The sequence below is a fragment of the Typopeltis vanoorti genome, chromosome 9, assembly GCF_054136105.1.
Source record: "Typopeltis vanoorti isolate ZY-2024b chromosome 9, IOZ_Tvanoo_1.0, whole genome shotgun sequence".
In the NCBI taxonomy this organism is placed as follows: domain Eukaryota; kingdom Metazoa; phylum Arthropoda; class Arachnida; order Uropygi; family Thelyphonidae; genus Typopeltis; species Typopeltis vanoorti.
In genome coordinates, this window is record NC_143557.1 from 110,230,331 (window position 1) to 110,258,028 (window position 27,698).

At 34.8% G+C, this 27,698-nt stretch overlaps 1 protein-coding gene across 1 annotated transcript in view; it reads left to right on the plus strand.

Annotated features, from left to right (window-relative positions):
* Window positions 1–27,698, plus strand: part of pch2 (pachytene checkpoint 2 protein) — a 272,348-nt gene that overhangs the window by 177,972 nt on the left and 66,678 nt on the right. Inside the window, exon 8 of the mRNA XM_090398476.1 lies at window positions 5,635–5,741. Coding sequence (XP_090254602.1) covers window positions 5,635–5,741 — 107 coding nt within the window. The remainder of the gene's footprint in view (window positions 1–5,634; window positions 5,742–27,698) is intronic.

The following is a 27,698-nucleotide window of genomic DNA, read 5'->3' on the forward strand; positions in this document are numbered from 1 at the left end:
TGTTCTCTGCATCCTGCTCACCTTCAATCCATCCTCATAGGGTACATTCAACAGTCATATGACAAGCTTGGTCACACATCTCTGAATCCTCTCCACCACCTTCCAGTCCAATAGAAATGCAGGTGACCGAATCATAGCCACATAAAGAGGGATAATAACCTCTCTATACTTACTTGCCAATGTGTTCTTCAACATCCTAGTAATCCTCTGAGCTATTTTGCCAACCCTTGCAATATGTCCACTGAATTTCAAATCTCTGTCCACCATCACCTCCCAGACCCTAGTCTGATCAATTTCCTCTAATCTGGTATCATCAATATGTGAAATATCTAACCCTGTCATCCCAAATTGCATTTTCTTACATTTTACAACATTAAATTGACAACCATTGTCCTTTGCACACTCTTCCGATTTATTTAAATCTTCCTACAAGATATCTCTATCACCTTTATCAACTACTGCCCTGCCCAGTTTTGCATCATCAACAAGCAACAGAATTCCCCTTCTCTGATATCTTCTGCTATGTCATTAATGTACATATTAAAAAGTAGTGATCTTAGTACAGAGCTCTGGGGCACTTCACTAGTCACCTTCACTTGCCCTGATTCCCCTCCACTACACCATCCTATGATGTCTATCATCCACTTCCATATCCATGCCACCAACCTCATATCTATTCTCATTTGCTCCAAGTTATGTAATAATTTTCCATGTGGTATTCTGTCAGAAGTCTTTGCAAAGTCCAGCAGTATCATAATCCATTTCCTTTATCCAGTTCTGCTGTCTTCTTATTTTAAAATGTGAATAAATTGCTGTGGCAGAATCTCCCTTTTACAAAGCTCTGCAACCCTCAAATCTTGAAGAACATAAGTTTTAGATTAAATACCATGAGTCTGAACAGTGTGGACTTGCTGTGCAGTCTAAACATAGTTCACTGGAGCAAGAGAAGAATCCTTAATAAAAGTTTTCTCAGAGAAGGTCTTTATAAAGAAATCTGGAACATTACTTCATTTTCCTAACTTAGAGATCCAATAGTCTGTGTTCCTTCTCCTCATAAAAAAAGGATAGAACTTTTTAAATCTGCCAAATTTTCCTAACTACAGTAAAAACCCCTTTTTTACACTTTCCTGGGGACTGATAGAAAAAAATGTAAAAAACATTAAAAATGGCTAAAAAATGACTTACTGCTAGTATGTGACTCTACATACTAGATTACAAAATTTAATAACTGAAAATAAAGAATTTACAATTACTTATATTTATCTATTTAAAAAATCTTTAATTGTTGATTGTTTTTGTTTTTTCTGCACTCTTATAAGTTGCACCTGCCTCTCCACAGTGTATAAGGCATTAAATGGCCCATCATCTCCTGATGCACTTGCAATATACCACCTCAAAACAGAGATAGCTTCCATTGCTTCTTTACTAGTAGGGAAGGTAGGTTCTTGATCACAGTCTTCTTCAACCACTTCTTCTTCACCAAGGTGGTTGGAAAGGATGTCTTCTACACTTGGTACCATTGATGCAATCACACCAGCATCAACATAGTCTTGAAATGAGGAAGACGCATCCATCACATACCAGTTGTTGGGCTTTGACACATCTTCTTCCTCCTGTAGTTGTTCCTCCTCTTCCACAAACATAACTCCTGCCTTCCGGAAACAGTTGGATATGGTTTCAGGAGTAACATGCAACCATGCTTTGGCCACATAATGCATGGCATCAAGGATTGATATGGTCATTTGTTTTGGATCCATACTATTATCTTGCATAAACACAGCTTTTTCAACAAGCATTTTTCTATATTTCCATTTAAATGCATGGATGATGCTCAGATCTAATGGCCGAAGTTCACTTGTACAATTAGAGGGAAAGAACACTAATCTAATGTTTCTAAGCTGCAGATCATCAGGGTGTGCAGGATATTTGTCTAGCAGCAGTAGTAGTGTTTTGCAGTGAGTTGCCCATATTTTAGCATCCAGAGCATGCATGGTGGATGTGAAGATGCTGCTGGTCATCCATACTGTGCTGTTGGCATCATACTTAGTAGGCAGATATTTCACGTTCTTAAAGCACCTTGGCTTTTTAAATTTACCAATTACCAGTGGAGGTAATTTTTCTGATCCATCAACATTGACCATGACCAAAACAGTTACCCCCTGCTTCCTGAATTTTCCACCATGACACTTCTCTCCTTTCAAACACAATGTTTTACTTGGCAGAATGTTATAAAAGAGCCCAGTTTCATCAACATTGAAAATATTTTTCGGTTCGTAGTCCTCAATAATAGTCTTCAGTTCATGTTTCCATTGGTTTACAGTTTCCCCTGCAACACCATTACTTTCTCCACACACTTGATTATACACAATATTGTGAAGAGTCTTGAAACAATCAATCCATCCATTTGACGCAGTAAAACCATTAATCCCCATCCTCGCAGAAAATTTAAGTGCTTTCGCTCGGAGTATAGTACCATCGACTGGAATACCCGACGCTCTCGTAGAAACAAACCACTCTGCCACAAATTTATCCAATTCATCGTATGTCTGTATCCGGACATATTTTCATTTTTTTGACATAGCTCCAGATTGCTTTGCATTGAGTTCAATGCTTGACCTGTTTTTTACTATCATGTTCAAAGTGGACACGGAGAGTCCAAGATCTTTTGTTAACTGCACACGTGTTCCGGCATGCCAATCTACACGTTGCAGAATTGCCATCTTTTCTTCTACCAAAATACATTTTATGTCTTTTTTCTCCATGTTACTAACATGGATCATCCACCACAGAAACTTGAAAGCAACGTAGATTGAAAAATCACAGTATTGCTCATCACTGCTGCAAGTGCAAGTTACCGTGATGACGGAAACAAAACTACAGCCGAAAGCAAAGCCATCTTTGATGTGATCACGTCAATTCAAATAGATTTCCACAGAAATCAATTTGAATGAGAGGAAATCGATTCCAAAATCAGTGTTGCCATCTGAGATAAAACTGCAAATCGCAGGAAATAACTTCCACATCAAGTTGTTAATGGTGGGAAAACAATATATCGTAAGAATAGGCCTTAAGACGGGATCCACGGAAAATGACGTAAATGGCAGGAAAACGTAAATTGCAGAAACGTAAAAATGGGGTTTTACTGTATATATGTATATATATGTATATATATATATATATATATATATATATGTTTGTGTGTGTGTGTGTGTTACGGTTAAAGTGATAAATCTGGTTATTATTAATAATTACCGGTTAAAATGAATAATTTACGAGAATTAATCACTTTAACCGGTTAAAGTGAATAATTCCTAGAGGAGTCTGGTAAATGTAATAAAAACATGTTTATAGGCTTTATATATAGATATTCATTCTCAATAGAAATTATAACAACTTAGGTTAGGTTAAGTTAGTTTATAATGAAAAAAGTAAGCAAAGTACTTCTTTTGCACTCAATGAAATCAGAAATCATTATAAACTAACCTAACCTAACCTTTATTGGTTTGGTTAATTTATAATGAAAAAAGTAAGGAAAGTACTTCTTTTGCACTCAATGAAATCAGAAATCATTATAAACTAACCTAAACTAACCTGGATGTCGCATGTCGAACCAGAGTGTAGTCATAGTTTATCGTGTGCATATTAATGGGGATGAAAGATAAATGTTGTTGTGGGCCGAGCTTAATGATTGAGGGCAGATAAATGGCAGATAACAAATAAAAGTTATTGTGGGCAGAGGAATGGGGATGATAGATAAATCAGAGGGGAACTGATCAGCGTTTTTCTCCATTGATGAGGAAAGAGATACAGCAACGATGTTTATCTATTATCCCCATTCATCTGCTCACAAAAACTTTTATTTGTTATCTGCCCGCAATCATTAAGCCCACAACAACGTTTATCTTTCATCCCCATTAATCTGCCCACAACACACTACGACTATACTCTGGTTCTACATGCGACATCCAGGTTAGTTTAGATTAGGTTAGTTTATAATGATTTCTGATTTCATTGAATGCAAAAGAAGTACTTTCCTTACTTTTTTCATTATAAACTAACCTAACCTAAGCTGTTATAATTTCTGTTGAGAATGAAAACTTATATACAAAACCTATAAACATGTTTTTATTACATTTACCAGACTCCTCTAGGAATTATTCACTTTAACCGGTTAAAGTGATTAATTCTAATTATTCACTTTAACCGGTAATTATTAATAATAATCGGATTTATCATTTAACATATATTTATATTTTTCACCGTAACATATATACGTATATATTGGAAATTTTTTTTTTTGTTAGGAAATTATTAATCGTTTTAGTTGTCTTATTGTTTGATTGCTGTTCTGTAATTCTGTACTGAAAATACCTATGAAACTTAAGCAGATATTCTAGAAATAAATAAGTTTTCCTTTTAATAAATTATTATTATGCCAGTTCATGGTATTTCAATATGAAACATATTGCTAGACTTTATGGAGTGTCTACTTCTGAACTGTGCACTAGATATGGCAAATCTTTAGTGAAGAAGGCTAAATACATCAACAGAAAAATATTTCTACAACATTGTAAGATGGCTCAGCTCATTCCTACATGTTTTAAAATAAAATAAATTTTATTGGAATGATGCTAGTTCTCAGCTGTCTTTCCCACCTGCATAAAAATGTGCAAAGCAGCAATGTGCTATCTGAATGTACATGTGTACCCTATTTTTATTGTGGGAAATACCCCTTTCTGTCACTTCTTTCAGATAGAAATCTGTTTGTGTTCTTTGGAACAATCATCCATATGAAATCTTTCAGAAAGACTGCAAACCTCTAACTGTTAAAAAGGAATATTAACATATGCTTTCTTAACAGTTACCCTCTTAACTCCTGCCTGTACATCCACTAATTTGCCGTAGGGTCTGCAGCCTCTCATGGTCCTGCTGAATCAGAAATTTTCAAATCTATGTCAAAAATAAAATTAAAATCTGCATTTTATTGTACTCTGAAGATGATGGCATTCTGCTATATGTAGAATAAGTTTTGCACTCTTTTGCCTGTGGAGTTAATAAGAGCATAAATAACAATAATAAAAAGATGCTACTCCAGTGGTGAGGATATTTTTTTCTTTAACAGTGATTACATTTTCTGGCAAGACAAGACTCTCTCCTACTGAAGTTTGATTGCTAGCTTATCTCGCTGACACATCCTCTCAAACAAATAGATTTGTGTCAGTGAAGGAGGTAGAAGAAGAAGAATTGCTTGTCTTCCAAACATTGTGTGATTTTTTCCAATGGCAATAGGTGAATGACAGTGTATATATACTACTATTTGCTGTGGACCCTATAAGGTCTCCTGGAATAGACTTGCACTGCATTGACATGGTTATGCTGGATGCATTGGAGAAAGTTTTTAATGAACTGGAGTAAGCGCTTGATATCCGCTTTGCAGGGGATGGTTTCCATCAAACGTTTGTAGATGGAAACTTGGATAATCAAAATACTTTGTTTTCAGCTTTCTGCTTTATGGAATTTTCTATATATTACATAATAAAATTGGAAAGTGACTTTAAATGATAAATGATAACTGTATTTTACATCTCATGTGAATTAAGTTTACTAATAGTAGCACAAATTTTATAATTATAGGTCGAAAGTCTGGCACACTCACGTAAGGTATCTATGGCAGGAACAGAACCATCTGATGCTATTAGAGTCGTTAACGCCCTTCTCACTCAGATAGATCAAATAAAACGGTACCTCTGACTTTTAAACATTAGATAGTTAGATGAAAAGTTTACTCAAAACAGTTTAGAAAATATCTCATGCTTCTGTATTTTTAGTGAAGAAATAGTCTTTTATTTAAGCAAATTAATTATGATAAAAACTTTTGCATAAAGCTTTATTATTAAACAGAATTTTGAGCATGGCCATTATGGATGTAACTATATGGTTAAAATAGAACAGAATAATAATTTAAAATTAAAAGTTTGTTACAAATATGAGATGTTAATAGCATGAGGAAAGCTCAATCTGTATGCCATTAAAGTACAGAGTAAAAAAAAAGTAATTTCTAGTAGAAATGCACATAGGGGGGAAAAAAAAGGTCTGTTTAGTACAATATGTGAAAACTGGGTGAGCTTGAGGGAGTGATTCTAATTTCAATTAGACTATCTATTAAAAAATAATAATTTTATGTAACATCTCAGCCTCTTTTCTAATGATTCCTCTTTCAGACCATTGGAAAAGGCCAAATTGCTACATAAGCATTTTTTTTTTTTAAATATAATTTATTTTAATATTTTTTAAAAAAAATTATGATTCTAAATGTACCGTGACAGATCTAGGTTTCTGCTCATTGTGTGAAAGACTACAAGAGCCAAAAAAGTATACACACCTCCCTCTAGATGGATGGGATAAAGGAAAGACTTGATGCTAAAAAGTAAATTTATTACTGAAGCTTTCAGGAGTCCTGTACATAATCAAGATCGTTGCATAACACACAAATCTTGTCATTTCTTAAAGGCTGGTCAGAGATGTTAATGACTATTTTTCCTAGTATCAAGAGAATTGCAAAGGGAATAAACCATTTTATTCAGCAAGTAGTTAAATGTATGAATGCAATACCTCTTCATATTATAAAAACTCTTTGCTGATAATGTGGTATCAAAGTTATCTGAATGCATCAATGCTGAGGAAATAGTGCCAACGCATTGGTTTGGCAGTAGCAAAAAGCTTCAAAAAGTTATCCTGTTGACACTTGACTCTTTAAACTAAAAGCTTTGCTAATAATGTTTTATTAGATGGCCTCTCAATGGAGGATATGAATTAAAGATCGAGACAAATAATGACCTAATGATAATTAAAAACAGAGAAATTTATATAAAATTTTCTTATGAACAAAATTTGTTTCATATTTCATAACCATTATCAGTAGTATACCTGTATACAGTTAAAAAAGAGAACAGAATAACATTTAAAAAAAAAATGTGTGTTACAAATATGGAATGCTGCAAGCATGAGTGAGCTTGATCCATATACAATTATTTAAACACACACACACATACTTAATTTGTGGAATTGCACCATCATGCATCTTTAATGCTATGTTTAAAAGAGCACCATTTATGTTAGTTTCTGGAAGTGAGAGAAATCAGGTATTGCAGATTATGCGCTAAATAAAATGAGCTGGAACACAAAATGCATAAGTGCTATATAAAAGACTTTATTAAAAAAATAACATCAGATTAATTTAAATAAGAATGACTACCTCGTACTTTCCATGTTTTGGGAAATGTTATTACTAATTATGTCATCTGATAACAGACTAATTTATAAGAATTTTTTTCTCCTTCCCTCTAAGTTAGCACTAATTAAGTCTTTATAGGTATTATTTTTGAAAAATTTCCATGTTACTCCTCTGAATAAATATTAATTTTTATGGGTATTTTTGTTTAGGAGTACCCCTTTTTATAATGTCATTGGCTTTTTAATTAATTTTTTGGGCATTACTAATGTTTTAAAGACAGATACATGAAGAATAATTCTGGACATCCTTTGTAGGATGTCTCCTGGTTGTCTTCTTATTGAGTGGCATCCAGCGTCTCCCATATTTCCCACACCTCGCTATCTCCACATTTCTAATCCCTGCTTCCCTTCAGTCATACTTCAGCAGTAATACAAATGTATATCATCATATTCCAGATGCCACCCAATAAGAAGAAAACCAGGAACATCCTACAAGGGTATGTCTCAAATTATTCTTTATTTATTAATTAAAATTAATTATTAAAAAATTGTCCTAAAAAGCCAATGACATTATAAAAATGGGTACTCCTAAACAAAAATAGCCATAAAAATTAATAACTAATTAAGTTTGTTTTTGTACTTTACTTTAGTTACTATGGTGATGCTTTTTAGAATTTTCTGTTATTTGTTTAATTGGTGTTCCATTTCTGTACTGAAAATGCCTGTGAGACATAAGCGAAATACAAAAGATTTCTCATGTGAGTTTTCTCACATGAGAAAACTTGTGTTTGTTATTAATATGCCTACTTATGATATTCCAATTTTAAAACACTTTTCATATAGTACTACATAGTATCCTGTACACCTTGAGGATATGTATCAGGAATTTGATAATAACCTTACAATTACTGTGGAGCTCTAATGGTATACAGATTAAGTGAGCTTTCTATCATAATTGTAACAGTTATATAACATATGCTCTTTCATTTTTTTACATTCTGTTCACTTTTTAACTTTTCTGTTACATCAGTAATGGTCTTAAGACATGAACAAAATTCTGTCTAATAAAAGTTTGCTTTTTTTTTTTTAAACTAGTATTATTGTATGCCTTCTATTTATATCTCTTTCAATTGTATAAGTAACTTAAATTGATTCTGTAGCTTGCAAAGGCCTTTTCTTGTCAACCACTGAGATTTTGACAAAAAAAAACAATGTGTAAAGAAGAACATTTATAATGCAGGTACAATTTCACTATATTGGTAGTTTAGTGGGTGTCTGCTTATCATGATTAATTGGGACCAAAACAAACATGGTGAGCGAATTCATGAGCCATGAGGAAACCACTGTCGCTTAATATTGCTTTTATAATGATATGGTATACACATGGTGTTCCAATAAAAAATATGTAACAAAGTACTTTCTGCTCTTTTTTTTTTTTTTTTTTCCAGAAAATAAGTATGTTAAATCAAAACATCACACTTTAATTAAAAAAAAAAAAAAATGAAAGAGAGAAATTTAACAATACATTTACAGGTGGGATATTGTTTTTGAAATCTGCTTAAAAATGAAACAAAGCGTGTCCACAACTTTGGATGTTATTTGCAGCCCTTTAACATAGTTGATGTTAATCTAATCTAAAAAACACTCAATAAATGATTTTTTTCTTAGATTAGTATATTATTGTGATTTTTAGTAAATGCACTAAATACTTAGTGTCTTTACTAATACGTTTCTGGACATATTGTTAAATTAAGATAGTGTTAAAAATGGCACTAAAACCCAGCAGAATGAGAGAGCAGTGCCAAAAGCAACTGAAACATAGAATCTTGAGACGAAAACCTTTATATATTCTAACAATTAAGCTTAGGTGCTGACAGTTATTCGTGACTTATTTTTTAACGGTATTAACAACAACAAACAATTTTATCAAAAATATGTTTTATTAACTGCTTATATTTTGCTGAATTTCAAATCAGCATCATCAGAGCACAGCACACTTGTACACACGACAGTGAGTGAGTGAAACAATACAATTGCAATGGACAAAAGATCTAAAGTCCTATTTGGTGCCCTCTAACATTGTAAATAAAAACATAACAGCTATTTGGGAGTTGCTCTTAGGATAATAATCTCCCAAATTTTTGGCAAATTAATGCAACCATATTTGTTAAGGTTGGAAGAATTCTTCAAAGCCATTGCTGACTCAAAAAATAATCTTTCAGATCTGTAATGACTCCTCAATAGCACATTCGTTTTCTTCCATCTAATCCTGTGTGAAGGAGTGTCCAAAGCGTGGTCTGCCAGTCCTGACTTGCCATAGTAATAGTTTCATATTCTTCCAGGTGGATGTTAACTGATCTTCCTGTTTGCCCATAGTAGGCAAAGTCACAGGGAACTTCATACATGTATGATGAAGTCACGTGTATGAAGTTCCCTGTGACTTGGCGTACTATTGGCAAACAGGAAGATCAGTTAACATCCACCTGGAAGAACATGAAACTATTACTATGGCAAGTCAGGACTGGCAGACCACGCTTTGGACACTCCTTCACACAGGATTAGATGGAAGAAACGAATGTGCTATTGAGGAGTCATTACCGATCTGAAAGATTATTTTTTGAGTCCACAATGGCTTTGAAGAATTCTCCCAACCTTAACAAATATGTTGCATTAATTTGCCAAAAATTTGGGAGACTGTTATCCTAAGAGCAACTCCCACATAACTGTAATGTTTTTTTTTACGTTAGAGGGCGCCAAAATAGGACTTTAGATCTTTTGTCCATTGCAATTGTATTGTTTTACTCATTCACTGTCGCGTGTACAAGTGTGTTGTGCTCTGATGATGCTGATTTGAAATTCAGTGAAATATAAGCAGTTAATAAAACATCTTTGTGATAAAATTGTTTAGTGCTGTTAATACCATTAAAAAATAAGTCATGAACCTTTATATATGTATAATATGTGGGTGTGACACAAATGAAGAAAAATTGGCATAAGAAATTTCCAAATTAAAAAGAATTATTAGAAAATTGACCAGAGAGAGAGAGTTGAGTAAGGAGAACAGTAAGAGGCTGGAAAGTGCTGATATTGGGAAGTTATTAATGAATAATGTCAGCAAGTCAATTGGAATGTAAGAAAAAAGTAATAGTAATATGGTAGTAATTAAGTTTGTGTTTGACAATGGAGTCACTACTTCAAATTTCCTGGGAGCTAAAATAAAGGATGTAATTAATGCAATAGAGAAAAAGAAATGGTAGTGCTTGTAGGCACAACTGACTATTAGTGATAAATATGAAACGATTGCTAGAAGCAGCAAGAAATAAAACTAAGAGATGGAAAATTTTTAGTTTATTACTGAGATATGATACTGCAGAATTAAGGAGGGCTTTATACAGGCTGTGTTGAAGAATCAGGTGTGTGAGCTTATGGATGTTTGGAGCAACACTGATAGAAGGAAAAAAAACTTGTATAAGAGGTATGGTATATACTTGAATGGATGTGATGTTAGAAGCTTTCAGAAATATTTATTGAGGTGAGCCCTAATGCATTAGGGAAACTAGCTCATCTTGGGAGGAATGCTGAAAAATTGTGTTCAACTTAGATATGCAAATGTAATAATAAATATCAGTGCCTTTCCTTTAGTGTTACACAGTGATCAGCATTCATTTTACACAAATTATGGGCTCTACAATCGTGATATAAGTAATTATTTTAATTTCCCAATGTTTCAGCCTTCATATCAAGGTCATCATCTGGAGTACACACACACATACATATATATCTATTCTATATATATAAAAAGATAAGCCGAAATTTGAAACGTTTTTGTGTCATGTTTTTTTTGTCTTACCAGCTTACCAGCCCGGAACTCGGTGGGACGGAGCCCCTCTAGTATATATATACAGAGACAAGCTAAATTACATTTCACATAGTATGCTGAAGAGACAATGATTTGATCAATAGTTATTCTACTGACCTGACCTCTAGTGAAAATAAAATAAAGTTACAATAAATAAATGAAATAAAATAAATTAACTACATCGAAGCTATATTCTATTTAAGACAGCATCAGAGAAACATTCTTTCATATAGATAGTTTTGTTATATTAGATTTAGGATCCTGGATTATCTATGGTCCTTTTCATAATTAAATCTTAGGGAGAAAGGTTAAGTGGGTAGAATATGTGCCTTCCATATGCTTGGGTTTTTAGACCATCATTACTGTTAAGATTAGGGTGATTGATAAGAAACTCACAGGCCTCCTTCATGTTATTACATGAATTCTATTTCTTACATAGGTCAGACAAGCCAAAGTTTTGAAAAAAGGAATATCTCAGCAATATAGAATACAGAACAGAGGAAAAAATCTGGATTTGTACATCATGTTTTCATGACAAATGACAACCTTCAGTCGAGATATAGCCAGCATTCCCTTTTCTTGAGAACAAACTTCCTTTCATGTCTAATCAAAAAACCCACTGCAGTCATTTGCACACCTGACTCCCTCTACTAGTCTCATCTTCACTGATGTCTGAAAATCTCTAATCAGATCTCTCAACATACTCCAACTTCTTCAACAATCACCTTCAAACTGTTCAAACACATGCCACTCGTCACTATTGCCTCATTTTGATTGTTGTAATGGTTTATTGGAGTTTTTAATATATACAGGGTGTTCGGGATAAATTTGACATATTTATAATTAATTATATTTTTCCGTAAGTTACATGTATTAACACACACTTCTCTTCATTTAAAAGTTTGGACCCTTCTTCATTCATATACAAGATGTCAGAAAGGATGGATAGCTGGAACCCACCTGAATCATGGAAGAGAATAACTTGTATCATGATGATTCGTGCCCGCCATCAAAATGAGGATATTACGACTGCTGCCCAATGCTCCCTGAATACAGTAAAAACAATCAGGCATGAACTAGAGACTTGCAATGGTGACTACGAGGATGTAGCAAGAAGAAAGATCCCTAGCAGACGATCTGATTGCGTTCGTACAGCAGAATTCCTCGCAAATCTGCAGGAACAGGTGTTGAAGAACCCTGGCATTGGAATTCGGGCTTTGTTCGTGGAGTTGCTAACTGTAGTCAAGCCCTGGATAACAAGGGTAGCCAATGGTAGGCCATATGTATGGCAGCAGGATTCGGCCCCTTGCCACACCTCTGGGAAAAGTCAAAAATGGTTGTCTGAAAATTTCTACGACTTCACCATTCCAAATGTTTGGCCTCCAAACTCCCCAGACCTTAACCCCATGGATTATTTTGTATGGGGTGCAGTTGAAAAAGACACCAATCGCACTTCCAGTAATACAAAAGCCCAGTTAATGGATAAAATTAAAACAGTTTTTGCGGCCCTTCCCAGGGAGACTGTAGCATCAGCTTGTTCGAGGTTCCGAAGCAGAATTGAAGCTGTGATCGATGCTAATGGTGGTTATTTTGAGTAAATCTTGTTGATAGTATTGTAATTAACTCTGCCTGTAATGTTTTTTTGTCAATTCATTAAATTTAATAGATACAAAGAAGATTTTCTTTTTCCTTACGAAACTGTCAAATTTATCCCGAACACCCTGTATATATATTTTTTGTCCTTTCCCAATCTACCACTCTGAAGAAGGCTTTAGACCTAACTGTTTGAAACTAGTCATGATACTTTTTAGTTATAGATTATTATGACAACTATTTTTTATAATAGACAAAACTCAAAAGTGTGAACATTCAACAGTCAGTTTCACATTCAAAGTAAATATCACAAAGTAGAAGGATGACATCTGACTGGCTTAAACATGAACAATAATGTTATGAATAATCAATTCAAATTGGATTTATGTAATAAACCTAATTATATAATAATAATTATATATCAAGAATGCATCACACTAAATGATCTTGTCTTCTGTGTCAACTCCATTCTGAGCAAGATTGAATTTATGATACTTCCTGTAGCAGATATAGTATTGATGCTCTTGAAGTGTATTTTATATTGAACTATGGGTGTTCAAAATACAAAAGATGGCATTCACTCAAAACTTTAAAAAAATCTTATTGAGGCAATGATATTTTGAAAACAAAGGATAGAAACTCTTCTGGAATTATGATAGATATAGGACTCAAGGAATCTGTAGTATGCCCAGTGTTCCAAGACCAAACCCATTTAATTGCAGATTTAATAGTGCAGAATCCTTGTAGCAATTGAGGAATCAGAAGCACATCCATTTTTTGAGATGGATAATGGGTTGAATCATGTTCTTTCTGCATTATCTTTGGTAGTGGATAAGAAACTAGACAGGTAGTTAACCAGATGTTTGCTTTCTTAAATATAAACACCTGGTAGTTTTACAAGGCATTTGCTCTAAGTTGCCGCAAATACCATCTTTCATATTTTGGACAAATTTGCCATTCGATATGACAAATTTACTATATGTGTAAATTACATAGACAAAGCATTTAATACAAAACACTTCCCAATGAGTATCTCATCACATCAGAGGGAGCATGCAGAAAGGACAGTTACACGAGTGAATGTGGGAAACAGTAAATGTACTATTAATACATCTATTAACAAATTAAAAATGTAGCCAGTTAATAATTGAGTGCAAGGCTAATTAGAGAGATGTAAAGCCATATGTAAAGATGAAGTTTAAAAAAAATTACTGAAATAACAAAATAAAAAAAAATAAAAAAATAAAACTTTGTATTTACATAAAGAATTGCATACAGAGTATATCAGTAGATCATTCACATAAAGTGACTATAAGAAGTGTATGTAAGGAAAGAAGAATTGATGAAAAAACAACCAACCTATGAAGAGTGTGTGTGTGGGCAGGCGGGTGTATTCCCCTCTGGCATGAAAAATCATTAACTCCCTGACACCATCCTCAGAATTAGCATTGTCTAGCAAATGATTTAGTTTATTGTTGTTTAAGCGATACTTGTACCGCAAGAGGTTTCTTGAATCGACATGAAAAAACACAACAGGTAAGAAATTTTATTTATTTAAGACCATATATTTCAGCCTGAATATTACAGGCCATCTTCAGTGGCAACAACAGTTTATTACCTTATTTCTCCCCATGAAGGATTATTAATTATTGTTTAAGGCAGTGTTTCTCAAAGTGTGGTACGCGGACCCCCAGGGGTCTGCGAAAGGTTTTCAGGGGGTCCGTGGCAATTTTCGGCTATGCATCATTAATGCATGTAATAAAATTTAAGTTTGAGATCGTAAAATGTTCCTATTGTATCACTGAATAAAGTACAGAGACATCTGCAGGCCGTGTAATATGTTTCTTAACAAATAGTGCAATTAGAGACAACTGGGTAAAAACGGAACTAATGAATCGCATGACCCCTCCCACATAAAATGCTGTATAGTAGACGATCAAAACCATATGGTGCACCGGCAACATATGGTTTTGTTTGAGTGAACGTGTTAAAACTAAGAAATATATAGTGAATGTGTTTCAGATATTATATAAGGAATTCGGTTGAAGAGAATTGGCATTTCAACTGAACTATCGGCTTGCTTTTGTCAATTTGTAGCGCGATCTTTTGTTAATACCGCACCAATCATATGGACGTCCTCATAGCTGCTTTATCTCTACTGGCCTACCATTGCTGTCTGTTTCGAGTTCTGCTTTCACTAGCTATTTGTTGAAGGACTGTTCGTTAAATGCGGTAATTTTTTTTTAGCTTTCAAATTCTTAAGTATGGATCACTGGTTAAAGACTGGATTTTTAAAATGCGCAAAAGAGAGGAACATAGTAGGTACAAGTAGCTGTCAGCAACAAGAAAATGTTGATATTGTATCTGGATCAAGTGAAATTGATAAGTGTTTGTCGTCTGACATCTCTAAAGAACCACTAGGAAGAAGATGAGAAAACTTCGTAAGTACGATATAAATTACTTGAAATGCGAATTTTCATGGACGGAAAATGAAGAGGAACCTATTCCATTATGTGTAATTTGCGGTGAAACTTTAAAAAATGAAAGCATGAAACCATGTAATTTAAATCGCCATTTTGAATCGAAACATAATGAATGCAAGGACAAACCTGTCAAATTTTTTCAAAATAAACTAAAAAATTTAAAAGAATCTCAAAAAGTGATTTCGATCGTGTCAGGAGGTGAAAACATGAAGGCTTTAGAAGCTTCATATCATGTGTCGCTATTAATAGCAAAAAGTGGTGCAGCGGAAACAATTGGTGAAACTTTGGTCAAGCCTGCAGCAAAAATAATAGCGGAAATTATGATCGGAGATAATGCAAAAAGATCTTTTGATAGGATTTGTCTTTCAAATAGTACCGTTCATCGAAGAATCACTAAAATGGCTGAAAATATAAAACAAACATTGTTATCCGATATACGTAAGAGTCGTTATTATGCATTGCAGGTAGATGAATCCACCGACATTACAAATTTTGCAAATCTTCTAGTGTCCGTTTAGGTACGAAAAAAATCAAAAAATTCATGACGACCTTTTATATTGCCAATCCTTGCTAGAACATACAACAGGAGAAGAAATATTCAACAGCATAAATACCATAAATACCTTTATGCATCAAAACAAGCTTGATTGGAAAAGTTGTGTTGGAATAAGCACGGACGGAGCGAAATCCATGGTCGGATCTAAAAAAAGGGCTTGTTTCAAGGATTCAAGCTGTTGCACCAAATGCAAAGTTGACACACTGCTGCATACACAGGGAGGTTTTGGCTACACATATGATGTCTATAGACCTAATAAAAGTTCTTGATGAAGCTGTAAAAATCATAAATTATATTAAAGGCCATCTTCTAAATGCCAGACTTTTCTCTCAACTTTGCAAAGAAATGGGAAGCAACTATACACAACTTCTTTTCCATACCAATGTTCGTTGGCTTTCTCATGGAAAAGTTCTTACTCGTTTATTTGAACTTTGGAATGAACTACAAGTTTTTCTCGATGAAAAGTTTGAATTGAAAAAGTATTTACATAATTGGAAATGGCTCAGTCAATTAGCATACCTGGCAGATATATTTACTGTATTAAATAGTCTTAATTTATCTTTACAAGGCAAGGAAATTTCTATATTTCATGTCCAAGATAAAGTGAACGCCACGTTGGCAAAAATGAAGTTATGGCAAAAGCGGGTTGGTAATGGAGAATTTGACACGTTTCCATCGCTTCATGAATTGCTCGCAAGTTTAAATGAACAAATTGATGATGATGTGAAAATTACTATCATGCAGCATTTAAAAAGCTTACAAATGAATCTAGAAAAGTATTTCCCTGAATTGGACATTAATATTGAGTGGATAAGATACCCTTTCAATAAAAACAAATTTATGCCAAAGGGTCTGTCATCAATAGAAGAAGAACAACTTTTAGAACTAGCTTCTGATGGTTCCTAAAAAATAAATACAGTGAGAATACGTTATCATCATTTTGGCTACAAATACAGAATGAATTTCCTGAATTAACAGATAAAGCTCTAAGGTTCATTTTTCTATTTCCAAGTTCATATCTGTGCGAAGTTGGATTTTTGGCCCTTGTAGATATTAAGACGAAGAAGAGGAATCGCATTATAGATGTTGAACCGCATCTGAGATTGAAATTAACAACTATAGAGCCAAATTTTGCTGAAATTTTATCTCACCATAAGCAATTTCACTCCTCTCATTGATGATAAATTATTTCAAGTAAGTAAAACTTTATAGTATCTTTATAAAGTTTGTTCTATTAAAAGTAAATCATAATTTTTGTTTACATGAACATATAAATTCAAATAAAATAGATATTTAATTTATTAATTTTAATTAATTAATTTATTTTTGAATTAATTAATTAGGGATGCTTGGTAATAATGAAAATTTAAGAAGGGGTCCGTGGATATCTGAAGTTTGAGAAACACTGGTTTAAGGGATACTTGTGCCACAAAAATCCATTAACACGACAAAAATGTGGTCACCACTGAAGGTGTCTTGTAATACTCAGGCTGAAATATATGGCCTTAAATAAATGGTGTTTTTTTTTTTTTTTTTTTTTTTTTTTTTGTGTTAATTCAAGATTTAGTTTATTTACTTGTGATTTGGTGGAATTTCTAGTGATATGTGTATTTGGTAGAATGATGTCATAGAAGAAAATGCTCATTTTGCAATTATAGTCTGATGAGTCTAGAAAAATCAGTATATAATCGTAAGATCAGCATTCTTCTTTGAGTTTGTTCTACCAGTACACCAGAGATTCATAAATGAAACCATTTGCTAGACAGTGCTAATTCTGTGGATGATATTAGGAAATTATGTATTTTTCATGCCAGAACATCTAGATCATGGGTTCCCAACCCTATGCCCGCGAGCACCATGGCATCCGTCGACCAATTTGTGTGTGCCCACTGCTGTTCATTTGTGTGCCGTATAGTTTGAAATAATCACGCAACAATTCATGGCATGCTATATGACACATGACAAGTATTAAACGCATACAATGTAAAGTAGACACGCATTCAATGTTCGTTCCAGTTTAAGAACTGGAATATCATCATATTCTCCTAATTATGAAGCACTGGCCAATGAAATGCAATGCCAAAGCTCACACTAACTTGTATATACATATTTAAATTTTTATATAATGTAAACTTTTAAGTAATAAAACATTTGATTATAATGTAAACTTTGTATGTATTCATTTAACAAAAGAATTCAAAAAATTTACTTGAAAAAATAGATGGTGCCCATCGCCCTACCGGTATTTTAGAATGTGCTCTAGGAAACAAAAAGGTTGGGAACCCCTGATCTAGATTATATGGACTGCCAAAAATACATAAAATGTACATTACTTTATTTCCAGTAGTTGATTGTATCAGTTGTTTTACTTATGAACTGTTAAAATTTTTTTGATCTGCTGATGAATCTAACCAAAAAATCACTTTCCTATGTTAAGAATACTGCAGATTTCATTTCTAAAGCAAAAGATCTTTGCCAATGTTCTGTTATATATCACTATTTATTTGCTCTCTAGGGACTTTGGCCTGACCTCTGGTGAAAAGAAAAACCTTACTACATCAAAGCTAGAGTGCTGTTATTATTATTATTATCTGTTAGGTTACAAAATTAAATTAAGCTGGAAAGCAACATGTTCACACAAAAAAAATACTTATATAATAAGTATGCATATAAATTACAACAAACCAGTATGGATGGTGGCCAACGAAAGCTGAACAATTGCTTAGTCCTAAAGTCTGGGTATGCTGGAAAATTAAGTGGGCTCTTATTATTCGTATGATGATATAACGGTCGTGAGGCCCTTTTACGGGGGAGTATGACACCATCTCAATCCCTTCAAATTTTATCCGGGATCGGGACCGGCATAGCTGACAAATCAGGCCTATGGCTAGTCTTAAGTATTCTTGACTGTAATCTCTGTGTGTGTGTGTGTGTGTGTGTGTGTGTGTGTGTGTGTGTGTGTGTGTGTGTGTGTGTGTGTGTGTGTGTTTATGGGGCCGGTTTGCCTGCTTTGCCGGATGAAAAACCCCAGATAAACTATTGTGTGCCATCCAAATTCTTGGGATTTTTATGCCACCATTATTGTTAAGATTAGGGTGGTTAATCAAAATTTCACATTCTTCTTTAAATTCCTTTCATACCAGAGAATACATCAGGGAATGATGTAAAGAACAAGTAGTTTTCCAATCAATTTGGTGTAAGATGTTAAGAGCATGATCTGAGAGGCCTGCTTCACCAAAATTGTTAAATTCAATAGGGATTGTTCATCCAGTTTCCCTAATATAAGGTAAGTTACAGGTCAATAAACTCCAGGGTGTGCCAATGGGGAGAGACGATCCTTAGAGGAGTTGAATATGTTTTTAATTTTGAAGGTGGTTTAAAAGTTGCATTAAGATTAAAATGGTGTAGAATTCTATTAATTTTTTCTGATAACCCTTTAATGTATGGGATAGCTATGGTTTTACTGTAATCTGTATTTTTTGATGAAGTTTTATGAACTTTATTAATAGTATTTTTACTATAGCCATTATTTCTAAATGTATTGCTAATAATTTGTAATTCTTGTTTAAGAGCTTGTTCATTAGAGCAAATTGTTATAGCTCTGTTTTTGAGGGTGTTAATGACTCCAAGTTTTTGCAAAGGGTGGTGATATGAGTTATCATGTATATATTGGCTGGTATGTGTAGGCTTGGTAAACAGTGAAAAACAGACTGCCTGAGGGAAGATGTGTGACCAGTGTATCCAGGAAAGGAATCGAGTTCTGATTTTCAATTTCAGTAATAAATTGTATGTGCTCATGTTGTTTGTTCAGGTGGCTAAGAAACATGTTTAATGTTTGGCGGCCATGTGGCCAGATAATGAAAACATCGTCAACGTATCTAAGCCAAATTGGTTTTAAAGTAAAGGAATCTAAAGCACATTGCTTGAAAGCTTCCATATAAAAGTTAGCAGTTGGCAGGGGGTAGTGGCGAGCACATGGCTGTACCTTCTTTTTCTAGCTAAAAATTATTTTGCCACACAAAATAACCAGAATGTAGTATGTGGGCAAAGAGCTGTTGTATTGTGCAGAAATTTGTTCTGTGGGAGAAGAATTGTGTCACTGTTTGGGACATTTATGAAAAGGTCAGAAACATCAAAACTGACTAATAAATCATCTTTGCTGAGTATTATATTTTTAATTTTGTTTATGAAGTGTTGTGTATTGTTTATATAAGCGGGGGGAAATGATCCTACCAACTTCTTGAGTGCAGATTCTAATTTCTTAGCTAGGTGTTATTAGTGCTGTCTATTCTGTCAACTATTGGCCAAAGCAGAATGTTATGTTTTTGTACCTTGGGAACACTATATATTCTGGGAGAATGTGTGTAATGGGGTATTGTTTTTTTTTTTTTTTAAGTGTTTGATGGCCAAGAAGTGACAGACTTAAGTAATTTCAGTAAGTTGTTTTCATTTTCGTGATGAATAATTTATTATTTTTATCTGAAGTGCATGTTTAAAATGCAAGAAATGTTATTTTTATTTTATTTATTTATTTCTTTTTTTTCATAGTCCAAATAGTTTTGCTTTATGACAAAGAATGGATGCGTAGAACATATTTTCCTTTTAGAGTAAGTTGGCATTTAAAGATGCTATATGAGAGTCATCTCAAACGTTTTGCACACAATGCATGGCCAGTAGGATGATTTAATAGTTCCCACCTCTCAGTCAGTTGTAAGCTAGACTGAGTTGAAATGCTGTATGCACATTTTTCTATAGCCAGTAATCAGAACACATGGATTATATATATATCCATCTTCTCCAAGCTAAGAAATCTGGTCTTGCAGAATATGGAGTTTCTACTAACCACGGGATCCTATGGGACACCACAAAAATTCTTCATACAAGTCCATTCAAATTTGAGCGACTTTTTCAAAGAATCCTATGAAGCTTTTTGGCATTCAACCTAATCTAAATTGCAATAGTGACTATGAACTCTCAGTAATGAACAAACATTGCTCTTATGTTTACACACACGCACGCATATTCATAGGTTGGTTCTTTATTCACATTCATTATTATTTTTCCTTATAAATACTTTTTGTAAGAACTTTATGCAGATAATTTATTGATTTACTATGTATGCAATTTTTTATGCAAATATTAGTATCATCATTATGTGACACCTCCAGGGAGTCCAAAGGCTCATCGAGAGAGGGCACTTACTCTACATCTCTGTCTCCACCACTCAATCCACCAACTACCATGAACCGCAACTACCCCATCATCACACCAACACCATCTACTATCACTAGTATTTTTCACAGACAATCACAAACATCCAAGCCCACAATGGGATTCAAACCCGCAACCTTTTGGCTGGAGAGCGGATACACTAACTAAAACTTATATTTATAAAAAATATAATAATTCAATTTTTATTTTAGTAAATTTTTCTTTTTAAACTTTCTCTTCACATTTGCTTTTACCTTCATATAATAAGTCTTGCACCCTGCTGCCATTTGGCTATGTTTATAATTTGTATATAATTGAATTAATGGCTTTCTTACTTGCTGCTACTCTCTGTGATGTCTGCTGTCATTCCATTCTCACTTAATGGAATTGCCCATGTGTGTGTGTGTGTGTGTGTGTTATCACTCAGACGACTTGATGAGATACTCATCATGATGTGTTTTGTAATACTTTTATTTTACCTTTGTGTAATTTACATGCAGAGTAAATTCATTATATTGAATGACAAATTTGTTCAGAATGTGGAAGATGGCATTTGTGCAGAATTTGCAAACACCTTGTCACTACTTGGTGTAACTGTAAACACCTTGTAGCGATAGCAATGAAAATTTATCTTTGGTAGTGAGTAAAAAACTGGACAGTTAACAGTAAAGAACATGATTCGGTCCACCATCCATCTCAAGCAATGGACGTATTCCTCTGATTCTTCATTACAACAAGAATTCATAGAAAAATGTAAGAAAGCCAAGCAAGTGGTAAGAGCAGCTAAACAAAAGACATAGGATGATTTTGGTAAGAATACAGAAGATAAATATCTGGAAGGTAGTAAAATATTTTTGAGGGCATGAAGAAGCCTAAAAATGGAGAAGTTGTACTTTAAAAGGAATTGGAGATGATAAAGATAACAACTGAAATAAAGGTACTCTTGTTGTCTGGAGCAATTACTTTGAAAGATTACTGAATGAAACAAGAAGTGGCTAAACCATGTTAGAAAATGGTCGAGGAATGCAACCAGAAGTACATATCTATACTTGGAGTAAAAAAATCCATCAAAAATGTGGAAAGGCAGCTGCAGTAGATAATGGATCTGAAATGCGCAAATATGGAGGTATGAAAGTTTGAGTGCTATGATACATATTTCAGATAACTTGGCCATAGGGTCATATTTCAGATGTAGGAGTAAAGCTCTTATAGTACCATCTAAAAAAAAAGAGGGGGGGATAAATGTGAGAATTATGGAAGAATTTCCATACTCAGTATGGAAATTCTTCCATATTTCAGTAAGATTTTTGCAAGCATATATGAGAAACAGCCAAGACAAACAGCAAAGGAAAAAGGAGAAGAACAAGCTGGTTACCAAAATAGGAGAGATTATCAAGATCATATTTTCAATTTAAGACAAATAGTTAAGAAATCCTGGGGAATATAACAAATCTGTATTTAAAATTTGTAGATCTGGAAAGGGCATAAGGTGACAACAGAAATGCTCTATACATATCGGCAGAGAAGATAATGTGCTCTTGTCTCACACCTGATTTAACTTCAATCCATCTTCCTCTATCTCTTTCAATTCTAACTGCTGACTTTAAACTAATATCATTAAGCATGAGCTGCAGAAAAATAAAATGCTGCAAAAAGTATATAAACAGAAAGGTGACCAGCAAACTCATGAGCAGTACAAGGCTCAGTCAAGAAAGGTGCATGGCAAGGAAGGCAATATCAGATTATGAGAAGAATTTAGCCGAACAGGCCAAAGGAATCTCAGAGTTCTTTCATTATGTGGCAGATAAGAGGAAGAATGACTATGGAAGATTTACTTTAATGAGTGATGATCACGAGGAGACAAGCAGATAAAATAATTGAGTTACTGAGCGACCACTTTGCAAGCATATATCTTCCTAGTGAGGTTACTGCTTTAATCTATGGGACAGACACTAATGTGGAACAGAGTTAGATGAATTAGAGGTTCTTAGGATATTGCAGAATCTCAATGTAAATATAGCTGTGGGATTAAATCGGATATTAGCTAGGGTTTTGCAAGAACTAGCAGTGCTTTTGACTAAGCTGTTTACATCTCAGCCCTGGTAGAGTTCCAAGGGAGTGGAAAGAGGGCAAAATTATTTCTTTGCATAAAGGAGGTTCTAACACTACAGTAACAAATTATAGACTAATCAGTATCTCAGGCGTGGTGGTAAAAGTACTAGAAAAAATGGTAAAAAAGAGAATTCAAGAATGGGTAGATAAAAATATGATAGTGTATGAGGGTTAACATCACTTTATGAAGGGTCGCTCATGTCTTAGTAATTTACTGACTTTTTATAATAAAGTAACAGCTGTGGAACATGAGTTGGCTAAAGAAAATGGCTACATGATGATTTTGCTGGATTTTGCAAAGGCATTTGCCAGAATGTCACATGGAACACTGTTTCCCAAATTAGAACAAATGGGGATGGATATGACACTGGTTAAGTGGATAAAAGGGTGGTTGCTGGATAGATATCAAAAAGTGGTATATGGAGAGGCTGAATTTATGTGAAACAGGTGACTAGTGGTGTGCCACAAAGTTCATTGCTGAGGCAATTGCTGTTTAATTTGTACATAATGATATAGGAAATAACCTGGAAGGAAATATTCAGTTGTTTGCTGATGATGCAAAATTAGGTAGAGTAATAGTTAATCAAGGCAAAAGGAGAGCTTTCAGGACAATTTAAATAGGCTGTCAGTATGGGCAAAAGTTAACGTGTATATCAGTTTAATGTGGAGAAATGTAAAGTTATGTATTTTGGGATGATTACAAGCCATGTATCACGTTGATCACACTGTACTCTAAGAAACAGATGAAGCTAGAAATTTAGGGGTGGTGGTAGATAGAGTTGATGTTTAAAGGACATATTGCTAAGGTAGCCCATAAGATTACTTGGCTAGTGAAGAATAAGTAGAGATAAGGAAGTTGTAATTCCTCTTTATGAGGCCTTGATAACCCCCCCCCCCCACATCTGGATTACTGTGCTCAAGTCTGGTCTCTTGGGGGATGAGAAAATGGTGGAGAGGATTCAGAGGCAAGCAACCAAGATGGTGTGTGTGTTCTGCGGAATGTGCCCTCTGAGGATAGATTGAAGGTGTGTGAATTGAAGAAGTTGGTTGATAGGAAAAAAAAGGTTTATAATAGAAACATTTAAGTTGCTTAAAGCAGTGATCACCAATATTTTGGACCTCACGGACCACAAAACTCACAATTTTGAATCCCACGGACCACTAGCATGAATTTTTTTAGAAAGGTACAAACATGTATAAAATAATGATCATAAAAGTTGCATTTTATTAATATGAAATGCACTTGTTTAATTATAGCAAAATTATTAGTATGATATATGTTGCTGCTCTTTTGAAATAAGTTTATGGATTCTTGGCTCCAACGACGTCACTGCAACACGGAGAGCCGTTTTCTATTTCAAGCCGACAGCGGTACTTGTTTTTAATTGCTGTAACAGATGAGAATGTCTTTTCACACAAATAGGTTGGTGCAAATGGAATCAAAATTTTGATGGCTTTTTCACTCAGCACTTGGTATTCACTTTTTACGGAGAACCAAAAATGATGTCTGATGTCCAAAAATTGTCGTCGAATGATAGATCAATTATGCTTTCTTTTTCTTTCATGCTCAAATTGCTTTCTTCAATTTTTAACAAAAATGGATCCATTATTCACATATTGCCATGTCTGGGTCCTCTTTTTTGGGTAATAACGGCTAAAAGATTCTTTGAGCGACCATAAGTGCTGTCGAACAGTGGCTATTACCTGTCAGTTGACATCCTCTTCTTTCATGTACATCAAGATTCGGGAACATTTGCAGATCTTCAGCCAACCGCGTTTGTCATAGCAATATTTTCTTTTGAAATGCATCCATTTTACCTCGCGCTGTGAACACGTCTGTAAGCTGTCCTTGCAAAGACGTGTTTAGCTCATTCAACAGTGAAAAAATATCTGCCAGGCATGCAAGCTTGGCTAGCCAATCATCGTCGGACAAAAGATCTAGGAATTTCGATTTATTTTCTTGCTGGAAAAATAACTTGACTTCTTGGTGCATGTCGAACAATCGAGTTAGTATTTTGCCTTTTGACAGCCATCTCACCTCAGCCTGAAGAAGGAGATGGTTATGCGTACTAGCGTTCACAAGCTGTGCCACTGGTGGGTCGACAGTGGTCCGACAATAAAAGCACCCCTAGACAAATTGTCAGTGTCCAAATTTCTCCACGGACCACCAAAATTTTTTCTCCACCGCTGACCACAGATTGGTGACCTCTGGCTTAAAGGGTTTATACGATAGATGCAGGGGAAATATTTCAGCACTTTGCTACAGGGACCAGAACAAGGGATCATCCCTGGAAGTTGAATAAAGGTGTGGTCAGTAGGGGTATGAGATTACATTTTTTGATCGGAGAGTGGTGAATGAGTTACCAGATTCAGTTATGAGTGCTTTTTCTGTTAATGGGTTCAAGGAGAGGTATTATGGATTGTGTGGATAGATTTGGTCTCCTGCATTGTCTTTGGACTCCATGGAGGTGCCTGTATAATAATAATAATCAGGAACACTGAAAACATCAACTGCATCCTGAATGGAGAACCTATACAACAAAACATTTCACCCATTTAGGCACAATTTGTAGTGAAGATGGCAAACTAAATATTAAAATAAGGAACAAAATTAGCAAAGCTAGTATGGTAAAGAGTCAACTGATTTTATTAAACTACCTATCCAAGATAATGTTCAAACCATTTTAAACTTGTAGTTCTCGTAGAAAGGCTTAAATGTTGGTTATACATGCTTACTAAATAATTTAAGGAAATTACAACGTACAATAGAATATACATTAAATTAAATTTTAATATATTTCCAATATTTCAGCAACGTCACATTGCCATCTTCAAAGGAACTTACAATAAAGACGTGCATGCAGGCACTAAACACAGTAAATGAGAAACAAAGCGAGGAAGCTATGGTTTTCCTAAAAGTCCTGATGGTGCCCCCTAGCGGGCTATGTAGGTATTCTTGGCCGTTGGGCTAAAGGTCTCCTGATGTAAGCCTCCCAAATTTGGGGCAGTCTCATGCAACCAAATTTGTTAGGTTTGGCATGGTTCTTAGGGCTGAGGCTGATTCTGTGAATAGTCTTTCAAATTTGAACTTGCTACGGTGTATTATTGTGGCTTTCTTCCACCGTATTCTGTGGCATGTATCCAGAGCATGGTCTGCAAGACCAGAGTGGCTGTACTGATGAAACCGGATGTGGTCCTTGTGTTCTGAAATTCTGATATTCACTGTCCTGCCTGTTTGGCCAAAGTAGGACAACTTACAGCTGCAAGGGACCTGATATAACCAGGTAGGTCTAGGGGGAGGAGTGGTTGGTCTTTAGTGGAGCGGATAAGGGATGCCAATTTTTTATATGGTCTGTAACAAGAGGTCAAGTCATATTTTTTTAGGATTTTGGTAATTTTTTCCGAGGTGCATCGAATGTAGGGAATGGTGATAGATTTAGAGTAATCCTTGTTGTGAGGGGGGGGGGGGGGAGGGATTGTGGTTTACTGGTTTCAATATTTTTTGGGGGGATAGCCATTGGCTGAGGAAGTGTTGAGGATGTGATTTAGTTCATTGGTTAGGGCATTGTCATTTGAACAGATTAGTTTAACCCTGTTGTATAGTGTCTTAACAACTCCATATTGTTGTGAGGGGGTGATGGTGAATGTATCTGCCTGTATGGGTGGGTTTTCTATAAACTGAGAAAACCAAGGTTCCACCAGGTTGGCAGGTGACTAGTGTGTCTAAGAAGGGGAGGCTGTTATTTTCCTCTTTTTCCAGGGTGAACTTGATTCTGGTGTGTTGGTTGTTTAAACAACCAACACACCCACCAACTTGTTAGACACTATACAACAGGGCTAAACTAATCTGGTCAAATGACAATGCCCTAACCAATGAACTAAATCACATCCTTAACACTTTCTCTGCCAATGGCTACCCCCCCCAAAAAAAAAAATATTGAAACTAGTAAACCACAACCCCCCTCCCTCTCACAACAAGGATTACTCTAAATCCATCACCATTCCCTATATCCAAGGCACCTCTGAAAAAATTACCAAAATCCTAAAAAAAATATGACTTGACCTCTTGTTACAGACCATATAGAAAATTGGCATTCCTTATCCACTCCACTAAAGACCAACCACTTCCCCTAGACCTACCTGGTGTATACCAGGTCTCTTGCAGCTGTAAGTTGTCCTACTTTGGCAGGACAGTGAATATCAGAATTTCAGAACACAAGGACTACATCTGGTTTCATCAGTACAGCCACTCTGGTCTTGCAGACCATGCTCTGGATACATGCCACAGAATACAGTGGAAGAAAGCCACAATAATACACCGTAGCAAGTTCAAATTTGAAAGACTATTCATGGAATCATCCTCAGCCCTAAGAAACATGCCATACCTCAACAAATTTGGTTGCACGAGACTGCCCCTAATTTGGGAGGCTTACATCAGGAGACCATCAGGACTTTTAGGAAAACCATAGCTTCCTCACTTCATTTCTTATTTATTGTGTTTAGTGCCTGCGTGCATGTATCTTTATTAAGTTCCTTTGAAGATGGCTATGTGACATTGTGGAAATATTGGAAATATATTAAAGTTTAATTTAATGTATATTCTATTGTATGTTATAATTTCGTTAAGTTAAACTTGTAGATTTGAGAGCTG